At 38.1% G+C, this 24,431-nt stretch overlaps 2 protein-coding genes across 8 annotated transcripts in view; one reads left to right on the plus strand and one right to left on the minus strand.

Annotated features, from left to right (window-relative positions):
* The window catches only part of ASB3 (ankyrin repeat and SOCS box containing 3), a 122,430-nt gene extending 111,201 nt beyond the window's left edge, over nucleotides 1–11,229 (minus strand). For 3 of the 4 annotated variants that reach the window (XM_047069755.1, XM_047069756.1, XM_047069757.1), the window contains exon 1: nucleotides 11,074–11,229. The gene's annotated coding sequence lies outside the window, so the exon portion shown is untranslated. The remainder of the gene's footprint in view (nucleotides 1–11,073) is intronic. The other variant, XM_047069758.1, reaches the window with a different exon arrangement.
* Nucleotides 11,230–11,308: 79 nt separating this feature from the next.
* The window catches only part of ERLEC1 (endoplasmic reticulum lectin 1), a 34,710-nt gene continuing 21,587 nt past the window's right edge, over nucleotides 11,309–24,431 (plus strand). For 2 of the 4 annotated variants that reach the window (XM_047069760.1, XM_047069759.1), the window contains exons 1-8: nucleotides 11,310–11,612; nucleotides 17,373–17,477; nucleotides 19,110–19,190; nucleotides 20,166–20,243; nucleotides 20,379–20,442; nucleotides 20,948–20,982; nucleotides 23,248–23,471; nucleotides 23,564–23,693. In XM_047069760.1, the coding sequence (XP_046925716.1) occupies nucleotides 11,451–11,612; nucleotides 17,373–17,477; nucleotides 19,110–19,190; nucleotides 20,166–20,243; nucleotides 20,379–20,442; nucleotides 20,948–20,982; nucleotides 23,248–23,471; nucleotides 23,564–23,693 (879 nt within the window). In that variant the 5' untranslated portion in view covers nucleotides 11,310–11,450. Of the gene's footprint in view, nucleotides 11,613–17,372; nucleotides 17,478–19,109; nucleotides 19,191–20,165; nucleotides 20,244–20,378; nucleotides 20,443–20,947; nucleotides 20,983–23,247; nucleotides 23,472–23,563; nucleotides 23,694–24,431 lie in introns of all 4 variants that reach the window. The other 2 variants (XM_047069761.1, XM_047069762.1) reach the window with 2 other exon arrangements.

The following is a 24,431-nucleotide window of genomic DNA, read 5'->3' on the forward strand; positions in this document are numbered from 1 at the left end:
TAACATATAGTGTAACAGTAGTTTCAGGTGTACAATTTAGTGATTCATCACTTCCATACAACACACAGTGCTCATCACAAGTACATTCCTTAATCCTCATTAAGCAACTCCTTAAACACCCATTTAACCCATTCCCCCAGCCACCAATCCTCCCAAAATTCTCAATTTGTTCTGTAGAGTTAAGAGTCTATTTCCTGGTTTGCCTCTCTTTTTCCCCCACTATGTTCATCTGTTTTATTTCTTAAATTCCACATGAGTGAAATCATATATTTGTCTTTCTCTGACTTATTTTCTTAGCTTAATACTCTTTAGCTCCCACATTCTTGCAAATGACAGGATTTCATTCTTTTTTATGGCTGAGTAATATTCCATTGTGTGTGTGTAACAGAATTTTTTTTAACTATCATATTCTACTTCCTTATCAACTCTTCTTAATGCCCCTCCAATCTCCTTTTACTCTTGCTGTGCTCACATAATCAGTGTAGTCTCAAATCTCCAATAATCCCTTCCTGATTTAACTCAAAGATCTCAGTTTCATCCTTTATGATTAATGCACCAGACACTACTAAGCAAGCACCTGATATCAATAAGGCCAAAAGAGAATAACATTTCATTGTAGGGGCACCTTATATCTGGAGCCACCTTCTAACTTAACCTCTAATCTCTTTTCTTCTTTCCAATACATTCTCTACTCTGCACTCAATTATCTTCGTAAAATAGGAAAGTAACCTGATTAATAATCAAAAATGCCTTCCACTGCATACTAAACTTCAAATTCTTTTATCTGTTATTCAACTATTTATAATCTGTTATCAGCATATTTGTCACATTCCACTTCCCAATAATACACCCTACCCCATGCTCCAGTCACACTATCCTCCTCATCAATTAAGACCCAGCAAAAATGAGGGACTCATGTTATGTGGCAAGCCATGACTATGCAACAAGACTACCAAAATAAAAAAGATAGTTACCAGCTATCAAGAAACAAATGTGGGGCACCTGGGTGGCTCAGTCAGTTAAGCATCCGACTTTGGCTCAGGTCAGGTCCTGATCTCATGGGTTCGAGCCCTGCACTGACAGCTTGGAGCCTGGAGCCTGCTTCAAATTCTGTATCTCCCTCTTTCTCTGCCCTTCCCCTGCTTGTGATCTCTCTCTCTCTGCCCTCCCCACCCCCCCCCCCCGTCTCTCTCTCAAATAAAGAAATAAACATTAAAAAAAAAAAAAGAACCACATTTGGTGGAGAGACATACAATCAAGCAAACCACGGGGTGCCTAGGTAGCTCAGTCGGTAAAAAGGCCGACTCCATTTCAGCTCAGGTCATGATCTCAGTTTTTGAGTTCCAGCTCTGCATCAGGCTCTGTAGGGACAGTGGGGAGCCTGCTTGGTATTCTCTGTCTCTTCCTCTCTCTCTGCCCTCCTCCCCACACCTCAAAATACATAAACTTAAAAAAAAAAAAAGCAAGTCAATTTAATTCAACATAAAGGCTGTGACATAAAATACAAGCAGAATACAGGGGCACCTGGGTGGCTCTGTCAGTTAAGCATCCAACTTCAGCTCAGGTCATGATCTCATGGTTCACGTGTTCGAGCCCTGCGTCAGGCTCTGTGCTGACAGCTCAGAGCCTGAAGCCTGCTTCAGATTCTGCATCTCCCTCTCACTCTTTGCACTTCCCCTGCTCACGCTCTCTGTCTCTCTCAAAAATAAATAAACATTAAAAAAAATTTTTTTAATACAAACAGAATACAGACTGGCAAATTATTAATTAAAACTAATTAAGATCAATGAAAGCCTCATAGAAAAAAATAAACAGTTGTTCATGGATCAAAGAATAATAATTAACCTTATGTAGCAAATACTATATATGCCAAAATCTGTTCCAGGTATTTTACATATATTAATCCCCATTTTCTTGGATGATGAAAATGAGAGACAAAAAGAGTTTGAGTTAAACAAACATAATAATAATAACTATCATTTATTGAATACTTACAACATGCCAGGCACTATGCTAAACACTAAAAAGGAACAAAATGAAATTAAGGGCTTTAATTTTTTAAAAAATCGTGAGATGGCAGCTTTCTCATTTTGTACCTCCACTGGTATTTTAACTTCAATGAGATTTCCTCCTAAAATAGAATCAATTAAAGGATAAAAAAAAGAAAAGAAACAGGATTCATTTAATTATCCACATCCTACAGCCATAATTTTTTTAACTTAAACAAAAGTATGCTTTGCCCAGTTTTCTCAACAGCATTAATCGATTTATTCAACAAATATCTATGAATTATCTACTCTGTGTGAGATAAACTAAGGACATTAATTTTCCTCCACTTCTATCAAAATTCCACTAAAATGTATTCATTCATTCCAGAAGAGAAAAAGCAGATGGGATTATATTGGGGATTAAGCCAGTGCAGAAAAATACTTCAATCTAGAACATGCACACAGGCACAAGAAGGCTGCACCCATGGAGAAGCCATTCCTGGCAGCAGAACCTGGAGAACCACCAAACATGAAAACAGGAATAGAAAGGAGGGGGCTGTAGGATTAAAATCAGGATGATTAAAATATGTATATGGAACAGCCAAGCCAAACCTCTTACCCCATTCCTTTACACAAAGAAAGTCTATCAGCAACTGTGTTGGTTTCTAGCTAAAACCACATTTGTTTTTCTTAATTGAGCAATCTACCCTGAAAGCATTAGAGCATCCTCATACTCCCCAACAAAGCCTTCCTTATTTGGCCATAGGCTAGAGGCAGACAGGGAAGAAGCAGCTCTTTTCCTGCATTTCAGCCATGGACCCTAAAGTGAGGCCCAGCAATTAATACCATGCTCATTTACAGAGAGCTCAAGACTCTTTTTTTTTTCTTTTTTCTTTTTTTTCTTTTTTTTTTTTTTTTTTAAGGAAAAGCAAAGGCACAAGAGAAAAGGATGAAAATAAACAACTAACCTGAAGGAAGTACCGCTATTTCTGGGAACAGAAGATAAATGTTTAAAATTTATAAGTGCTATCCTAAAAGAAATTCATAAAGACACTGCAACCATGAAAAATGAGCAACTAGAGGGGTGCCTGGGTGGCTCTGTCGGTTGAGCCTCTGACTTCAGCTCAGGTCCTGGGCTCGCAGTTCACGAGTTCGAGCCCCACATCAGGCTCTCTGATCAGTGAGGAGCCGACTTCAGGTCCTCTGTCCCCTTCTCTGTGCCCCTCCCCTGCTCAGACGCGCGCGCTCTCTCTCTCTCTCTCTCTCTCTCTCAAAAATAAATAAACATTAAAAAAATATTGAGCAACTGGAGTACACCTGAAACTAGATAGCACATCATAAGTTTAAGTGGCAGCAGTTACTTTCTTTCATAGTAGAACAAAAAACAATAGTGCGCCCTAAAATATACGGCAAAGGCTGCTATGGTAGACTTTAAGACAACAATCAAACGCAAGTCATGAACTTTGACTGGAAAGGGAATAAAGGTAAATAAACAGTAAAAATTGAAATCATTGTTATTTTTCTAAGATGTGATAGTAGTATACATCTTAGGTTATATAGGAGTCTCTTCATTCTTAGTCATTAACTTTTTTCAACATCCAGGCCATTGGTCTTATTCAAGGTGCCACATTTTGGATTTGGTTATTTCTTAGGCTTGGCGAGAATACAACATAGGTATTATTGTACACAGCTGTTGCTGTATACTTGGAGTTTTAAAAATTCATTCTTGTACAGGACATCTGGGTGGCTCCCAGTTGGTTAAGCATTCGGCTCCTGATTTCAGCTCTCACACTGTGTGAGATCAAGCCCTGCATCCAGTTCTGCACTGTAGAGCCAGCTTAGGATTCTCTCTCTCCCCCTATCGCTGCCCTTTCCCCCACACCATCAAAATAAATAAACTTAAAAAAATTTTTTTTTAATTCATTCTTACAGAAAATTCTTAGTAAAAACTTTAAAATATAAAGCATGGGATTAAAAAAAGAATCATGCTAGCTTGAAATCAAATTTCCACTCTCCTTTTTTCCTCCTATGCCTAAGAAACAAATTCAATATTCACATCTGCACCTGTGTATTTGCTGGTATTCTGTCACCTGTGTGTGTTATATTTTAACCAAAAAATGTCTAAAAACCAAAAGCTTTTCTTTTCCTTTATCTTTCCCAAAATGTGCATCCCAGTTCTCCTATGTCTTCTTTCTTATTACTGCAGAATAAATTATATTCAAAGAAGGAATTGAAGGAGAAAAAATCAATATTGAAAATGAAGAGAAAAAGGCAATTACCTTCTTCGGCAGCCTCTGGAGTAATTAGTGCTACACAACCTCAGACTGCACACCAGCTGTTCAGCTGAGCAAATGTCGTTGTTTTTACTGGTTTTGCCCTTTTTTATGTCTAAATGAGAAACAAGAGATCTGGGGTAACTTTTAACTCAAAGCCCAACTGTCTGTTTCTCATTTGTGATTTATAAAAATTTCAACTAAAAAAAATTTATAGTTTTATTATAGCATTGTTTACAGCTTGGCATATATATATAATTTTGTATGTGTAAATTATATTAGAATATAGTATTAACTTGTATCACAGTTTCCTCATCAGTAATATGGGGAAAATAATAAAACCTACTTTTTGGGTTATTATGAGGAATAAGTCAAATAAGTTAATATAAAGTGCTTATTAAAATAGAGCCTGGGGGCGCCTGGGTGGCTCCGTCGGTTGGGCGTCTGACTTCAGGTCATGATCTCATGATCCGTGAGTTCGAGCCCCGCGTCAGGCTCTGTGCTGACAGCTCAGAGCCTGGAGCCTGCTTCGATTCTGTATCTGCCTCTCTCTCTGACCCTCCCCCATTCATGCTCTCTCTCTGTCTCAAAAATAAATAAACATTAAACAAAAAAAATTTTTTAAATAAAAAAATAAAATAGAGCCTGGACACCACATCTGTTACATGAACAGAATATATAATAAAACTGAATCATCATTAGTTCTTACATCTTACTACTTATTTTCTCCACCAGAAGGATAAGAAAACAGAGTTCTGAAGAGGTTAAGTAACATTCCCAAGGTCAGACATATGGTTAGGTAATAGAGCCTCTGCTCCTAACACCTCGCTATTTTTTTATAAAAATCTTTTAACATTTATTTTTGAGGGAGAGATAGAATGTGAGCAGGAAAAGGGCAGAGAGAGAAGAAGACACAGAATCTGAAGCTGGCTCCAGGCTCTGAGCTGTCAGCACAGAGCCTGACATGGGGCTCAAACCTATGAACCATGAGATCACTATCTCAGCCGAAGACAGACACTTAACCAACTGAGCCACCCAGGCGCCCCTCACTCTTCAGTTGCATAAAGTTTGTATATAATCATTTATTCAGCCATAGCCTTAATGGTGGGAATTCAGATATCCAGAGGTTTTTTTGCCATTATAGATAATACCACAATGAATACCTTTGTACATACATCCTTAATGTATCAAGGCTTTTGTTTTTAAAAATATTTTAAGTTTACTTTTGAGACAGAGAAAGAACACAGGGAAGGAGTGGGGGAAGAGTGGAGATAGAGAATCCCAAGCAGGCTTCATGCTGTCAGAGCAGAGACCAAGGTGGGGCTCAATATCATGAACCTCAAGATTATGACCTCAGCCAATATCAAGAGTCGGACACTTAACCAACTGAGCTACCCAGGCACCCTAGGACTTTTGTTTTAAAGGAGAAAATTCAAAAAATAAAATCACTAAGCCAAAGGTTTGCATAATTTTAATAGAAATTACTAATTTTAAGACATTTATTATAGCAGGTCTATCTTTCCTTCTATAGTATCTGGATTTCCTATCTTACTAAAAAAATGTCATCTCTACTCCAGTTACATAAATATTCTCCTAATTTCTTCATATAGATACATATCTTAAACCCCTTTACAATTTACTTTTTGTGTATTTTGTGAAGAAGGGATCTAGTTGGTTTTCTTATATGTGGATAGCAAATTATACTCGCAGTATTTATTAGTTAAAACATCCTTTTGGGGCACCTGGGTGGCTCAGTTGGTTAAGCATCCAACTCTTAATCTTGGCTCAAGTCAGGATCTCAAGGTTTGTGAGCTCAAGTCCTAAATCAGGCTCTGTGCTGACAGCGCAGAGCCTGCTTGGGATTCTCTCTCTCCTTCTCTCTCTCTCTCTCTCTCTCAGCCCCTTCCCTGCTTGAGCACACACGCTTTCTCTCTCAAATTAAATAATTTTTTTTTTTTAAATCCTTTTCCCACCAGGGTAAAATGTCACCCTTGACACATATTAAACTCCTTATGTCATTCCCAAGCTTCTTTCCTGTACTCAAACCAAATTACTTTTGATCTCAATAGGTCTTGGACTCATGTTCTTTCATCCACTTAGAATAGGCCTTTCCCAAGCTCTATAAATCCAAATCCTACCATCTGTGAAGGTCCAATACAAATGCCAGGACTACTTTATTAGTTTCTACCCTTCCTTCCTCTCATCCCTTGCTAGAGGTAATCACTCCCTCCTTTGAATGTCCACAATACTTTATCTGTACAGTACTTCTCTAACACTCCCCACTTTTAATATAATTAGTTACATACAAGTCCTATCTCCTTTCTAGGTGGTAACATTCTGATGGACTTGATCTGTATCCACATCATTTTATAGCACCCTTAGTACTTGGGACAGTGCCCCAAAATCATATATGTTAGATGAATAACTGCACAACTTTCTTGTCCCCTCCCCAGATCTGCAGTTCTGCAACTAGCTAAAAATTACTGCATTGTACACAGAAAAAGGTAGCTTTGCCAAATAAAGGAGGATTTTTCTGTAATCCATAAATCAAAAGTTAAAATAACTGAAATTTAAAATTACATATTCTATACCATATTTATACGAGAAAAAGTCAAAAGACTATTAAATGAAAGTGCTATTTTTTTCAGAATAGCAATTTCTAGGCTATGATAGGATTAACAGATTCAGAATAATCTTCTACATATTTATATTGAAATCCTCTATGATGATAACCTATGTGTATAATAATGACATTAGTGCAAGGTAAGATTAAGTGACTTATGAAATACCAAAGACACAATGCAAACTACCATCTGAATTACAAGCAGAGCAGGTATTCACTACTCTGACAAAATTCTGAAGTGCTAGGAAGGTCTCCTGCTTGCCCCTAAACATCTTTGCAATCAGTGAGCTATTGCCTAAAAATTCATCATGAATATTCACAGTTTCATTTAAGAGTCTAAACCAGCAGTTCTCAATCATGGGCCATTTTTCCTGCCAAGGGACATGTGGCAGTATCTGCAGACATTTTTAGTTGCCACATGAGTGGGAGGGATTGTTAGTAACATTTAGTGGACACAAACCAGGTGATGAGGGAGCACAAAGCAAGCTGAGGGCACAGTACAGGCTAAGAGCACCCCTGCCCCCAGGTGGAATATGTGTGATATTCCTCAGACATTCCTGGCTACTCAAGAACAAAGGAAAGGGGTTTAAGTGCTTGCCATGGTAATGTGGGAAACTAAGGCAAACTAAAATTTAAATTCCCTTACTGCCTACAGCACATTGACAAGTCTTTGAAACAGACAGAGTAAATGGGAACCTTGGCTTAACATTACCCTGACCCCCCAGGATCCTGTAAGTCTACTTTAACATATAAAAACTTCTTTGGAAACTTCCTTGATCTCAACTCCCCCACAATACACGCTGGCAATCATACTCCAAGCTTACGGCCGGCTGATATACATCTGAAGGGCCTCATGACTGAGGTTTTACTACACTGTAATAAATTCATTTTCCTAACAGGAGCTAGCCCCTCAAGATCCTGGAAACCTTGCTTCCAAAATACTTTAGACACTTACTCTATCCCATACCCCCTCCTAACCTTAGGATATATAATCAGTTACCCGGGGCGCCTGGGTGGTTCAATTGGTTGGGTGTCTGACTTTAGCTCAGGTCAGGAACTCGCAGTATGTATGTTCCAGTCCCGCGGCAGGCTCTGTGCTGAAGCTTGGAGCCTGCTTGGATTCTGTGTCTCCCTCTCTCTCTGCCTCTCCCCCACTCACATTCTCTCTCTCTCAAAAATAAGTAAGTTTAAAAAAAAACTTTTTTTTAAAAATCAGTTACCTGTCACAACCCCAGTGCAGCTCTTTCTGCCCACAGGTCCTGTCCTCATGCTTTAATAAAATCACCTTTTTTTGCATCAAAGACATCTTCAAGAATTCTTTCTTGGCCATCGGCTCCAAACCCCCCACCATCACCCCAAAACCCCATCACCAAAGAGTTTCTTACTTATGTGTTATTTATTTAGACACCCGCCCCCCTTACTTGAACATAGCTCTATTGAGCCAAATTCCATTATTATAGCCCCAGAGACTAAACCAGAGCCTTATAAGTATTTTTAATTTTTATTAGTTAAATGTCTTTTTCTTTTTTTTTTTTTTTTAAAGACTTTAAGTAGTCTCTACAGCCAAAGTGGGGCTCAAACTCACAACGCTGAGATCAAGAGTCACATGCTCTACCAACATAGCCAGCTGATGCCCCTGTTTTGTTTCATTTTTAACGTTTATTTTTTGAGAGAGAGAGAAACAGAGCATGAGCAAGGGAGGGGCAGAGAGAGAGAGGGAGACACAAAATTCGAAGCAGTCAGCACAGAGCCTGATGCGGGACCATGAGATCATGACCTGAGCTGAAGTCAGACACTCAACCCAGGTGCCCCTGCTCGTCTTTTTCTTTCATGACAGAAAGATTTCCTATTTTATTCACAAGGATTATCTAATTATTCTCCTAAATTTTCTTATATTGTTTTCTCTTTTTTGTGTGTGATTCATTGAAATCTTTAATCCATTTGGAATTAGTCTTTGTTTGTATACTTGAGAAACAGAAATCACATCGGATGATTCCAATGCAAAAACTCTACAATAATTCTGACCTGTTGGATAAAACTCAAACACTTCTGCAGAACATGTTGATAAGGTTTTGGGGTGACGGGGGATCAGAGCTGACAGCCAAGAAAGAATTCTTAAAGATGTCTTTGGTGCAAAAGGTGATTTTATTAAAGTACAGGACCCATGGGCAGAAAGAGCTGCACTAGGGCTGTAAAGAATGACGGGTTATATACCTTGAACTTGGGGGGAGGTATAGTCCGAAGGGAAGTTTCCAAAAAGACTTTCATATGCTAAAGACTCACAGATTCCTGGAGGCCTAGCTATTGTCAAGCTAAGGTTGTTTTTGTCTCCAGCAAAGCATTAAAATCAAGACAGTAGGGAGTTTTCTTTAGCCAAGGATGGGATTGCCTTTTTCTTGTCAACTGGTAGGGACTCTTATCAGTTTAACCATTTGCTTTTTGCCCTTTCCTGCTTTCCTGTTTTGGGGTAGTGGGAGTTCCAAGGTATATCATACATATCCCAGCTGGGGGCAGGGGGTGTGCTAGCTTGTACTTTGCCCTCAGCCTGCCTTATGTTCCCTTATCAATACAAACTGATTGCCTCTGTTCCTCTGTAGTATCAATCTCCTGCTCCTAATTCCATCTTATCCTGCCCTCTGACTACATCAAAAGGTCCAAATGGATCATCAGAAAGAATTATGCTTGAAATGCACTTCCCCATCTGCCTGCTGAACTTCTATAAGTCCTTAAAAGCCCCAGTTCTACAGTCACCTCTCCTGGAAAGTCTTTCCTGTCCAACCCCAGAGTTCCTCCCTCACTTCCTTCTTCATATCTCCACTTTCACATCTCTCTACTGTATAATATACACTACCTGCTTCATAATATATATAAAGTACGTAGACTAGTGCCTACCACAGAATAAATGCTAAGTAAATATTAAGTACTATTTTATTACCACACTAGGTCGCAATTATTTGTGTAATCTCCCTTGCTAGACTATGGGGGAACAGAAGACAGAGACCCACTTATTTGCTATTATTTTACCAAACCCACTGGTCTGGCACATATTAAACACTAATAAGTAATAAATAAAGTAATAAACAAGACCTCAATTCTAGACAGAAGTAATTTTGATACTGTGCATTCCCTATGTTTTAAATGAAAAAGGAAATTTTTCAGATGAAAAATTGCCGTTCCTGCTTTTTTTAAATTTGGTTCAAATTTGAGGAGTTCTAGCTTTACTCACCTCCAGAAAGACAATTCTTGGTGCTCCATAGCTACCACTGTATAACCTAGTATACTGGAAATGAAAACCATGGCATGGGGAGGGGAACTTAAAATTTTTTATCTTACTCTGAATGCAGTCAAGAGTTCATAACCTCACATTCTCTTGGCCCTGAACTTCACATAAGTAAACTCATCAGCGCAGCGCCTGGGTGGCTCAGTCCGTTAAGCGGAGAACCTCGGCTCAGGTCAAGATCTAGCAGTTCCTGAATTCAACCCCAACATGGGGCTCTGTGCTGATGGCTCAGAGCCTGAAGCCTTTTCAGATTCTGTGTCTCCCTCACTCTGCCCCTCTCCAACTCGCGCTCTCTCTTTCCCTCTCCCAAAAATAAACATTAAAAAGTAAATAAGATATAACAAAAAAAAAAAAAAAGGAAATTTATCAGTTTCCATGATGACACAACAACCCTATACGTCAACCCTGGAATGAAGGAGAAGCCCCACGGGTGAAAATGCAGGGGCTGTGATGTCTAGCTGCTCTCTTCACGAGGAGTCTGCGTCCATACCAACTTCGGAGAATCACAGCATTCTTTTACTGAGGGAAGACAGGATTCCTCAGCTCCAGTATCCCCTAACCTAGGACTGCAGAGACAGTGAGCAAACCGCCCTGCGTTGGTCAGCAGCTGCAAGGCACTGAGATGACTACAGCCCAGAGTAGAAGAGGCGGAGAGAAGCTTCAAGCGGGAAAGATGAAACGCAGAGACGCTACGTGCGGAGAAAAGGAGAAAGGAAAGCAGCTGGAGGATAGATCAGCCAGGAACACCGCCACTTCTCACTTCTCATCTCCACCTCGAATCTTGGCATCCAAAATCTACACCCGCCACTCTCACTCTCTACTTTCCGCTCCAGGGCGGGCCAAGCCGCCGCCCACCCCTAGAAACCGGGCCGGTGGCAGGAGGGGGCGGTTGCAGCCTCCCGGACTCACCGGCTCTCGGTGCCGCCACTTCTGCGCGGAAAGGCCTGGTCCGAGGTGCGGTCTTCTGAAGTCCGCTCCCCAGAAGCCAAGATGTTGGATTTCTCCTCTCCCCGCAACCGCGAGAACGCCAACCGGCGTCCGGGCTTCCGTAGGCGGACGGCTTGGCGGCCCCGGATGTTGATTGCCGCCTGCCCCGGAAACGGTGGCGGAAGGCCCAAGGGGGCGGAGGTGGCGTTGCCCTGCTCTCCGGAAGGAGACGTGGCGGCGGTTGGGCCCCCGGCTGCCTGGGTGCTTAGTAGTCCCGCCGCCGCCTCCTCCTCCTCCCCCTCCTCTCCTCTGTGGGCAGAGGAGGCTGTGGCGGCGGCTGGAGAAATCGGCAGCGGAGGATGGAGGAAGGAGGCGGCGGCGCGCGTAGTCTGGTCCAAGGCGGGCCGGTGTTATTGGTCCTCTGCGGCCTCTTAGAGGCGTCCGGCGGCGGCCGAGCGCTCCCCCAGCTCAGCGATGACATCCCATTCCGAGTCAACTGGCCCGGCACCGAGTTCTCTCTGGTCAGTGCCCTTGCGAATCCTGTAGCTATCTCTCTCTCTCCTAGCACTAGAGTTTGGCTCCTTCTCTCCTTACCTGCGCGTTGCTCCCCCAGAACCACCTCTGCAGGCGCCTGCCCCCTTCCCTAATCTAAAGGTTCATTTACCTCTCATCCATTCATTCATACAGCAAGTGTTTAGCGAACACACTATGTAGTTGTGCCTTCCATGCTAAGCATTGGCGATTCAGAGATTACCTGCTCTCCCCCTTTTAAATGTGTCTCATTAGACCGTGCTTACCAACACTCCCACCCCACGGAAGCAGCTTTTTTGGAAATTCAGGCGCTTACGTTGAATCTTCTCTTTAGAAAGTCAGCTGCAGTTCTTCCTCCACCAGCCGCCTTCTCTCCTTTAGTATTGCACACAACCGGATCGACACAACCGGTTACACTGCAGATATGAGTTCCCTTTCACACTCGGTATATCTATCTTGTATACACACACGTGCATATGTGTATACGCACAGCTCTGTCTCCTTCAAAGTTGTTTCTGAGAGAGCTATTTGACCTGTGGGATGTTAACGATGCTCTATTCAGAATATCCTTTACCGTGTTAATGTATTGCAGTCGTAATACGTAAGACCCCAGAACATGAGATTTTATGGTCAGTTTTCCTAGAGTGATGAACGTATTTATAACTTAACAGTTAACGAAAATTTGCAGTCCTTCTGTCTTTGGGGAGTGCTCTGCTGAAAAGTCTTCCTAACCACTGTAGGCCAATAAATTGCACACTTAAGATACTACACTTAAGATACTTACCGTGTAGTAATTATTTATTTCAAATTGAAGTCTTGGAAAATACAAAAGCTTTTTTTTTTTTTTAATTCTTACTCCAGTTAGCTGCAGTCATTCCATGTGGGATGACTATTTTGTTCTATTACCATATTGTTCTATTACTACTTCACTGAAACAAGAATAAGTGGTCGCAAGCAAGATTTACCAGGATAACAAATGTCATGGTTACCACAACGGATTTCTACTTGCAGATGTTAGTTTTTGCGAGTATTTCACACTTTATTTCTCCATCCCTGTGTTTTCAGTTCTCCTGTTCTGGTAGTTCAGTGATTCTGAAACTTATCTAAGTAAATATTTCTCTGGGAAGCCAGGTTTATATTTGTGTTAATTCCATTAAATATTGTTACTTTAAAATACTTATATAAAAGTGTATTATAAGTGAGACATAACTTTAGCAGTCTTGAGGTGAGCATAATTTATTTAGTCCAACCTCTGTTACTGTTTTAAAAGAGCACACAAAATGAACATGACAAGTATTAAACAATGTGGTCATTAAAATATTTTACTCTTGCACCTGTTGTTTTTTTTTTTTTTTATTAAAAAACGCACACTGATATGCAGCCTTCAAAACTTACTGATGTGTTAGGTGGATGACTAAAATCAGCCATTTTCAAGGTTACTACAAAATTGTTTCATTTTTCTTCTGGCAGTGGTATGTGCTGGCTGAAAGAGGTTATGGAAGATCTGTATTAAATTTATCCTGTACCAACCTTTCACATATCTATCAATTTTATTTTGAAATTGAATTTTTAATTCTCTTTGACAGTGCAACATAATTTAAGATGGGTATATCTGAAGAATTTTTTTTTTTAAGTTATTTTGAGAAACATCTAGGGACATTTTTCTGTTAGTTGGCAAAAGGTCTGTGGCTTTCATGCAAAAATAAACCCCAGGAGTCATTATCATTGGCCTTTGGGTTTTGTTTTAGTATTTTTATAATCTTAAGGCTTCCCTTCCTACTTTATGTAACTGGCACTACAGCCCTCCTCACCTGGCACTGTCATTTTCTTTTATGAGCCAGTTGATTGGACATACGTAAACAAGCAGCTGTATGAAGGAGGATAAGGGCCTTTATCTCTCTACAATCAGAAGTTGGAAGAGACTGGATTAGAAGATGTGAATTTTTTTTTTAGCTTTAAAATTGTTCTGTACTTTAAATCATCTCCCCATTCAGATATATCAAAACAATACATAATCTTTTCAATCTCACTTTCATATTTACTTAGAATAATTATTAAGCACCAACAAGGAATACATTTTTTTAACATTTATGTTCATTAATTAATGGCTATGATATTCTTTGTTTACTGGTTTTTAGTGTTCAGTTTTGTGTGTGTGTATATTTTTCTTCTGAAATACCTACCATCTCTGTGTCTATTAAAGTGCTCAACAATTTATTACTTCACAGAGTTCATAGATTTCACCAAAGTAAAACCACAAAATAAGTCTAATTTTCTCTTCTGTTGTTAACATAGAAATGTATTCCCACTCAAACTTCCCCCAGACACTATGCTTGGGAAGAATGGTGACCAACTCTATTTAAGCATGTTATATATGTTGGCAAGTTGTGCCACTGAGTTTATTTTACAGCCTCTATCAAGATACTTTTGTCTTTTATCCTCTATCTTAATTCCTCCAGACCCTTGTTAAACATTCAGCATTTCTCCCCTGCCAACATATTTTTAAAGTTCCTTAACCTTAAAGTACCATACCCCCTTGGTTTAGTTTCATTATATTAAAATCTGATTTTTATCAGATTACTAATAGGGCCTCTTACACTGAAAATACTTTAGGGTATTAAGTTATATGCAACAACTTTTTTCCCTATCTAGATACATTCAGAAGTATTTTGTTTTCTTAACTCTTTTACTAAATCAAAAAGAAACATTTTTGTTAGATCAAAAAAGTTTTTTAAGTTAGAAAATCAGAAAAGGTTAACTTCCCTGTAATTTTTTTTGAAAATTTAGGGTAAAGTTTGTTAAAAATTTTTACTTGGTAATCCCAATAAGTGACTATTTCAGCAATTTTCAGATAGAAGAATTGCTACTTGGTCTGTTTTATTCAAGAGGAAACCCGCTCTTCCAAAACTTAGTGAAAGAGAAATCTTTGCATCTTCTAGCAAGTGATGGCTTTTATTTGTTACCTCTTACTTAGACCTTAAAAACAATAGACCAGAACATAGCTGGGGCGCAGGGTTGCAAAAGCACCTGACCCCGGGGGTTCCAAACAGACCAGGTTCAGCCACTCACCCCTAACAAAATCCAAAGGCAGAGAAATGAGTGGTGGTGAAACAAGACAGGGATTCATTTCAGTGACGCCAACAGCTGAAAACAGCAGACTAGCTTCTCAAAGACTGTCTCCAAAGTGCCAAAAATACTGTCAGGTTTATATATGGGAAATATGGGGCAAAGGTGGTGGATATGTGCAAGTAGGCTTTGGAAGTCAAATCGATCATTATCTTGGAGTCCATCATGGGTGAGGTCTTGCTGGCCCAGGGCAGTCCTTACTGTTTGAGAGTAGTTTTGGTTCCTGGGGATGCTTTGCCAAGAGACAAGCTGGAAAGAAAAACCCAACTAAAAAGTTTGAGGTCAAAATGGAGGTAGCTGAAATCCTCTTTCAAGAGGAATGAATTTCTTTATCATATAAACATAAAGCCCCAAGAGTGGTTTTCATTACAAAAAAAAAAAGGATTGTCTTCCTTCCTTTGCTGTAATTCCAAACAAGCAGTTAGTTGCTTTTTCCATTGTTAGTATTTTGGTGAACAGTTTAGTAAACAAGTCAGTATTGCTGCCCAATTCAACTTTGAACATCAGAGTTGCAGGTACTTCACAAATAGAGGTAAATACAGTTAAGTCATATGCTACTGGTGCTGCAGGATTTTTTTTACCTCAATACCTGGGATTCGTTGTCTCACCACTTCAAAGAATGAAAAGGTGGACACAGAATGAGCAGTAGGGGAAAGTTTATTATAGACTCTAGATTAGAAAGTAAGAATAGTAGGAAAGCTGTCTCTACAGAGAGGGGGCATTCGAAGGTGAATACCCAACAATAGTGGTTTCACACTGTTTTGTAAGGTTCTGGTCATCACCCCCATACAAGTCCCCCTCCTTCCTTCTCAGGTCCTACCCTCACTGGCTTGATAGCTCTAGGTTCTGGGTTGTCCATTCCTGATTGGCTTGTTTCCACTGTATGAGGGGTGGTCTATGGCCATATCATTATGGGTTACTCATTTATGGTCTCATACTTATTTCTACTTAGGTCTTTTGTCAAATTCCTTAGGGACACCTGAGGGGGAGTAGGTGGTGTCTCTTGCATTCTTAAGAGGAACCTTATGCCTGAGGGCGTTTGCTGTGGTCAGACACTCCCAGCATTGTTCCAAAATACAAGTTTCCCACCCCACCCAACCTCAGGTCCTATCCTTTCCCTCTCTGCCTATTTTATCCTATCTTTCCCTATTATACTGGTTGTCTTCACTACAGTAAAGGGATGATTTGGCAAGACTTCAGGCCAGCCATTGGTAAGCAGATGTGAATCCTGCTTTGAACAAGACACTGTCATACATTCTGCATATATCTGAAAAACATCAAAAGGCATTATAAATGTTATAGCAATTTGTTGGTGCAACTAAATAAATGTTTCTAAGAATCACTTTATCATAAATTTGGCTTTGCAGCTCTCACTTTCAACTCTGTTTCTCCTCTTCAGTTACAATGGTCTTTTAAACAAGGATCTTTCGTCACAATACAGGAGCCTATATAGTAATCTAAAAAAAGGCTAACAAAAGCTGATTCAAATATGTTAAGGGGCACCTGGGTGTCTCAGTTAGTTAACCATCTGACTCTTGGTTTTGGCTTAGGTCATGATCTCAGGAGTTCCTGAGTTTGCACCCTGTGTTAGGCTCTGCACCAAGAGTACACAGAGCCTGCTTGGGATCCTCTCTTTGCCCCTCCCCTGCTCACACTCTATCTCTTTCTCTCAAGATAAATAAATGAACTTAAAAAAAAGAAAAAAGAAAGCCCCAAATATTTGCTACCTGGCCCTTTACAGAAAGTGTTTGCTGACCCAAAATGTATACTAAAAAAAAAGTTAAGTAAGCACAGAGGATTCTTAGTGATTTTTCTTTTAAAAGTATTTTATCCTGGAGCTCCTGGGTGGCTTAGTCGGTTAAATGTATGTGTTCTGGTCATGATCTCACAGTTCGTGGGTTCAAGCCCTGCATCAGGCTGTTGCTATCCAAATATGAGAAAGAATGCGCTATGTTATCTTCAGGTGTCCCATCTGACGAAATTGAGAGTACATTTGTAAAGTGCTGTAGATTTTCACATATAGATGGTAATTGTTAATAGAACTAATAAGTATTCAGCGATGGTGTATCTATGTATATTCATTGCTTCTTAATGCTTTTTAATCCATATTTTAACCTCAGTCTGTTGCGTTACCAGTTTTTCGTTTATACTCCAAATTTCAGTTGTGTTCATTTTTTTGTTATAACACTTGGATAAAGTATGTCATTCTCCTTTTGTCCTTATTATTATTTAATATATAGAATATTTTCCCTGCCTTTGGAAATACATTTAAAAGTTTTTCTGTTGACATGATGAATTACTTTGACCTAAGACTGTAAATTATTGGGACATCTGGGTGGCTCAGTCAGTTAAGCATCCAGCTCTTGATTTCAGCTCAGGTCATGATCTAGCAGTTCGTTGAATCGAGCCCCACTTCAGGCTTTTGCACTACCAGCACAGGGATTTTCTTGGGATTTTCTCTCTCCCTCTGTCTCTGCCCTTCCCCTGTGCGTACTCTCTTTCCTTCGCTCTCTCTCTCTCTCTCAAAATAAATAAATAAAGTTAAAAAAACTAAGACTGTAAATTATTCAATGTACTACAATTTAACCAGAGAAAATAATGTGTATTTTTTGTTCTTTTTCTAGCCTACAACTGGAGTCTTGTATAAAGAAGATAATTATGTCATCATGACAACTACACATAAAGAAAAATATAAATGCATTCTGCCCCTTGTGACAAGTGGGGATGAGGTAACTTTTTATAAATATATTGATAATCCCTGTCACCAAAGATATTCTTTAAAACATTGCAAACACATACTTTAAAACTGAATGACACCATACAGTGTTATTGCGATATTATTAATTATATTCCCTATGCTATAGTTTTTTTTTTTTAATCTGTGACATTTATATTGTAACTTGAAGTGTGTACCTCTTAATGCCCTTTGTCTCTTTCACCCATTCCACCACCCCCTCCTATGTGGCAACCACCAGTTTGTTCTGTGTGTTTATGATTCTATTTGGTTTAATTTGTGTTTGTTTTTGTTTGTTTTGCTTTTAAATTTGACTTATAAGTAAAATAATATGGTAATTGTTTTTCTCTGATGTATTTCACTTAACATAATAACGTCAAAGTCTAACCATGTTGTTGCAAATGGCAGGATCTTGTTAATTTTTATGGCTCACTAATATTCCATTGTATGTGTATACCACATCTTTTTCATCCATATTTGGATGAGCACTTGGATTGCTTCCATATTTAGATGCTATAAATAATTCTGCAATAAATACAAAATATGCACATAAAAAAAACTGAATGATAGGTTTCTCAGTAATCCTGTTTACCATAAAAGTAGTAATCACTTTTATTATTCTTGAATTCTTTGATTTTACAGTTCAACTAGGAAAAATTAGCAACCAGTTATTAATATTTTGAATGAAAATCTAATTCCATGCTTGCTTCTTTTATAGAAATGAGGGTTTTGAAACAGCATAATTTTTAAATGTATATGTGACATTTTTTATAAAGAATTTCTAATAAATCTATAGGTACCTATACTTTTTCCCTACCTTAGCTCATGCTCATTTCTTCCTCCTGAAATGCCCTAACTACCTCTTATCCATCCTTCAAGGCAATGACTTCTTTCAAGATGAAACAGGAGAGTCAGCATGGTAAAATGAAAAGGACACCAGCCTAGGAGCCAGGAGGCTGAGGTATAGGCTCTGGTTAGCTGTGGAACCTTGAACAAATTTGAAACTCAGTACTTCCACTCAGTAAATTTATTGAGCTAATTACATAATATTTTCACAGTCTATAAAATGGAAACATTACAAACTCAATGAGTGCTTTCTTAGGTTTTGTTCAGATTTGAAATCTGTGAAAGACAGCTGTTTCATTTTCGTTTTAAACCTTCTAAAGACATAATATACACGTGTGTGCAGTCTTACACATATGCCTATGGCATTCAAGTCTGAGATGTAAAAATATATAGGAAACTGGGATGTACCTTAAAACTTTCCCATACATTCTGCAAGATTCTCCAAGATTCAACTACTCTGAGGCATTCATAGGTAGAATCGTTCGGATGCAAGTATTTAAAACTTCTGAAATAGGTTTATAAGAATTGTTCAGGAAACTGATACTCAAAAACCTTTTTTTTAAGAGAAGAAAGAATGGAAGATTATTCTATGGCTCCATATTTTATACATCATTTCTTTTGAAAGAAGTGGCAAACCATAGGCTCTTATTAAAAGTTTTGACTTTTTTTTCCTTTTTTATTTCCAAGCATTTGTGATTTGGACAATGAGTTAATACCCAGACAGCAGAATTGGGTGAAGTTCTAGAATAATTGTAAGTATTAAACCCTAGTTCTTTCATAGGAAGAAGAAAAGGATTACAAAGGCCCTAATCCAAGAGAACTATTGGAGCCACTATTTAAACAAAGCAGTTGTTCCTACAGAGTACGTATTTTATGTTCACTTAATAAAAGTAGAAAATAAATTTCCAAATAGCCAATAGACCCTTAAAAATAATTCTACATTTCTTTTTATTATGTTGTATCAAATTTTAAGTTAGTTGTAAATCAAATCATATTGCTTAATAGTATTTTGTTCATTTAAATTCCTGGATAGTAGATGCAGCAAACACCCATTAAAACTGATTTCAAATAATGTCATTTACCAAGTTGCTTTGAACGTTTTCTAGTTCAAAGGAAAGTTTCCTTATATACAATTTTAATTTAAAAAAAATTTTTTTAATGTTTATTTTTGAGAGAGAAAGAGACAGAATGTGAGTGGGTTAGGGGCAGAGAGAGAGGGAGACACAGAATCCGAGGTAGGCTCCAGGCTCCGAGCTGTCAGCACAGAACCCGGCACAGGGCTTGAACTCATGAGCTATGAGATCTGACCTGAGCTGAAGTCAGACGTTCAGCCGACTGAGCCACCCAGGCACCCCTACTCCTCATCTATTCTTAATGCCTAAAACAAGGCTTAGCCACAGGGGGCCTGGGTGGCTTAGTAAGTGTCAGACTCAGGTCATGATCTCATGGTTTGTGAGTTCAAGCCCAGTGTTGGGCTCTGTGCTGTCAGTTCAGAGCCTGGAGCCACCCAGGCACCCCAATATACAATTTTAATTAAAAAAAATGCTAATTGTTATTTTTTTGACTATGTCAAAAATAGTCCCTAAGGCTAATAGTTATCACAGATCCCACATGTATTCTAGACCTTCACAGAGTTTTCACATACAGCTAATTAGTGAAAACAGTGAATATGGCTTCAGAAATTTCATATTTTTCTGAGGCATAATAATGTTTCACCTAATGAAAGCTTACTCTAAATCTTGAGGGAAATCTACGCAACTACATAAAATAGAACAAAGTAATTCAGTTGAGTTAGTTATGTGGCTTTTGTATGTGTAAATACATCCATTTTTCTTAGATTGAGTCTTATTGGACTTACGAAGTATGTCACGGAAAACACATTCGACAATATCATGAAGAGAAAGAAAGTGGTCAGGTACGTTTTTCTTCAAAACATCAAGTATGGAACATTAAAAAATGAGATTGTTAGTAATTAGATTGATGATTTTCAAGTTATATTCTTGGAAGTTGCAAAATACTTACTGTATTTTTATTTTATTTCCAAATATAGAAAGTAAATATTCACGAGTACTACCTTGGGAATATGCTGGCTAAGAACCTTCTATCTGAAAAAGGTTTGTTTCTACAGAGTGATTTGATAGTAATGCTGGAATTTGGTTGAAAGTATATGCTCAAATTGGAATTTAAAAGATCTTGTCGGAAACTGGATGAATTTTAAAACACTAAAATAAATTTCTGAACAATCTCTTAGAAAACTTTTTCAAAGAGGTTTTTTCATTATTTTCGACCTCAACAAACAGTATCCTTTTTGCTACCTATTAATCAATTCTATTAAATCTGTTAAGATAATACACGTTAATGTTACATTTATATAGTGTTAGTGTTAGTCTTTTCCTTGGTTTAACATAGTTGTTATGTATGGAAATAGAAATGTAGATGTATCCCTGCAATTGTGAAATAAAATAAAAGTTGTAAGATAAAAATTATATGTATGTTTGGGATCTTCTTTAGAAAGAAATTTAAAATTAAAAGGGTGATTGAAAACTTAAGTCATTTGTATTTTATATATAAGTCACTGGTCATTCTTTACACCTACCTTACTTTTATATTATTCCACAGATCAAGAAGCAGATGAAAAAGAAAAATCAAAAGAGGCAAGTGACAAGTGTTGATTTTTTTTCACTCTTAACATCTATTATTAGTGAGGCATGAACTTACACAACTTAAATGACAGAATTTAGTCTTGTGTTCTTTACCTATTGCATACCCCAAAGGATTGGGTCAAAGAAAATTTTCAGTATGTTAGGTTTTTCTGAGAAAAGTTATACTGTGATACTTTTATTTACTTTTAAGATCATAGAAAAATAAAAAAATTTACCAAAGATATATCTGGGAAACTTTTCGTGATAGCAGTGTATCACTTCAAGGCTTAGCAGTGGTTCCCTGTGTTTAACATTGGAAATAATTATAAATTAGAGCTTTTGCTTTTTTCCCCTTGTTTGGTCTCTATCTCCCATGGGTAAAACAGATAAACTACACAAGCTACCAGACTGCAAGCATCTTCAAAGCAGGGACTGTCTTTTATCTCTTTACCCCACAATGCAAAGCAGAGTGCCAAACATAATATCGGCACTTCATAAGTGTTTATCAAATGTGAATGCATAATTGATGACTGACAAATAGGATTGTTTAAAAAGAATGATTCCTTAGGGTACCTAATCACAATTTTTAAATGCCCCTATAGTTCAAGGAATGCTTTCTGAATCCTAAGCACTCCCATAGAGTTATATAACCTATTGATAGAGGATATTTCTAGAAGTGGTTTCATATCATAACGATACTTCTATTAGACGTAAAGTGAAATGGCAAAGACCTTCAAAGGAATGCCTGTAACTTGAAAAGGGTGGCTTTGGGGGGAATTGATAAGCTAAGCATAGACACAAAACATTGCTATTTTAAAAGATTTTAATTTTGCAGACTACCTTTGAGATAAAATATTTATTTACTGTGGCTCTGGAGGATAGCAAGATGGAATTCAAAGTGTGAAATGATAAAGGAAGAGGAAGAAAAGGGTAAGGGAAGAAAACTAACATTTACTGAGCCCCAATTTATAAGCCAGGTACTGTGCCAGGCATGTAACAAGAGGTAATGCTTAATTTTCCCCCCAACCTTTGAGTATGTATTATTATTCTCCTTTCACAAATGGCAAAAATTGGAATTTAGTCAAATTCAGAAAGCTGGTAAATTCAAAGCTTGCCTCGGAACCCAGGATTTTCTAATTCTAGATAGTAGCATGAAAACAGCTTACAAGAAGTATCAAAATATTTGTCCCTAGAAACATTTGTTTATTTCCTGTTTTGGAGATGGCACTGACAGGGTACCAAAGTGATACAAGATGAGCTTCCTGCCTCCAAAGAGCTTGCTTGGGGATATTATTAACAATATTTTTTTAGGCCCGTTATATTGGACTTTTCTTTGGTTTACATAAATAAAATATAGGCGCTAGCTCTTAATAATCCTTGTCTTCTGAGGTGATCTATTTTATTCCTCCATTCAATGAAAATTTCTTCATTTGTCCTTTACTGGCTTTGAATAGATTGAGATAGGAGTTTACACTGAAAAGTATGTCTCTTAATATTAATGACAGGGAAAAAGTAAGCAGATTGATGAACGAGTACAGTATTGAGATTCCTGTTTTAAAAGATGGTGTTTTACTCTGTAGCCCCACTTTTTGACAAAATAGACTTCACATCTCTAGAATCTAAAGAGTAACACAGGCTTTCACTAGAAGTTTAGTATAGAAAGCTCTGACTAGACCAGTATTATAAGTTCCTGTATTTTATCTTAGTCTCTTTACAACTCTTGAAAACAATTCATATCAATCAAGATATTATATTCTTTTATATAAATGTACATTTACTTAATATCTTAATTTTAGCATCAAATAAAAGTTTCCCTTTTTTACTGTAGTAAACTAGCCCTGAAAATATGTATTTGGTCAAATAAGAATTCAGGAATCAAAAGAATGTTAGAGGAAGAATATATAGAAAATATGGAAATGTTACCTTTATAAATGTTGGTTTATAAATAAAATGTAGTTTCTTCCTTTACGAATAAGTGCTTCTCGGGGCACTGGATGGTTCAGTCGGTTGAGCATCTGACTTCGGCTCAAGTCATGATCTCACAGCTCGTGAGTTCGAGCCCTGCATCGGACTCTATGCTGACAGCTCAGAGCCTGGAGCCTGCTTCAGGTTCTGTGTCTCCCTGTCTCTCTGCTCCTCCCCAGCTTGCACTCTGTCTCTCTCTCAAAAATAAATAAACATTAAAAAACTTAAAAAAAAAAAAAAAAGTGCTTCTCCCATCCTCACCCCCACCTCCATTTCTAATGAAAAGTCTGTCTTGCACTTTTTTTTTTTAAGATTCCCACTAAAAATATCGAAGGTCAGATGACACCCTACTATCCTGTGGGAATGGGAAATGGTACACCTTGTAGTTTGAAACAGAACCGGCCCAGATCAAGTACTGTGATGTACATATGTCATCCTGAATCTAAGCATGAAATTCTTTCAGTAGCTGAAGTTACAACTTGTGAATATGAAGTTGTCATTTTGACACCACTCCTGTGCAATCATCCTAAATATAGGTAGGACATGGATTCAATATTTTAAACATGAAATGCACACATGCTTTAAAGTGGCATAGGCTTAGCTTTAATGCTTTGTTCTTACCAAATAGATTCAGAGCATCTCCTGTGAATGACATATTTTGCCAATCACTGCCAGGATCACCATTTAAACCCCTCACTCTGAGACAATTGGAACAGCAGGAAGAAATCCTAAGAGTGCCTTTCAGGAGAAATAAAGAGGTAGGAGAATTATCTAACAGTATTTTCTTGGTGCTTCCTTTTCCAAATTTCAGAGCATATATCAATATTTTAATGATTCCAATAGCATAGTAGTAATTTATTTTTCTGACTCAAAATTTTAAATTCCATTTTTTTTTAATGTTTTTATTTATTTTTGAGACAGAGAGAGACAGAGCATAAGCAGGGGAGGAGCAGAGAGAGAGGGAGACACAGAATCCGAAGCAGGCTCCAGGCTCTGAGCTGTCAGCACAGAGCCTGATGCGGGCTCAAACTCATGGACTGTGAGATCACGACCTGAGCCGAAATCGGACACCCAACCGACTGAGCCACCCAGGCACACCTTAAATTCCATTTTTTAATTGATTTTAATTATTTTCCTTATTTTAGTGCTTCTCAGAAACTATTTTATCATTCTTTCACTCTCATGATTTCATATTTTAAAGTTTGACATCCTATTAATTATAGTTAAGTTTAATTTTTAGCTAGTTGACTGGCCTTACCAGATGAGCCCCTTGAAGAAATAGACTACAACGCATCTTCTACTGCTTTATTTATTCTTCAACTCCTTGCTATATGTCATCAAAACATCATTCTTCTAAAAGTGTTCTTATTAAGGTCAGTGGCAGTCTTTTGGTTCTAAATTCACTGGACATATGCATAACTTGATGTTAGCACATAAAACACTGAACAGTTGCAGCTTGAACTTTCTCTCCTGCCTTTACTTGAAGTCATTCTCTC

Source organism: Lynx rufus, unplaced genomic scaffold (genome assembly GCF_022079265.1).
Source record: "Lynx rufus isolate CCGP_SWC_20201006 ecotype Redwood Valley unplaced genomic scaffold, mLynRuf1.p SCAF_8, whole genome shotgun sequence".
Classification (NCBI taxonomy): Eukaryota; Metazoa; Chordata; class Mammalia; order Carnivora; family Felidae; genus Lynx; species Lynx rufus.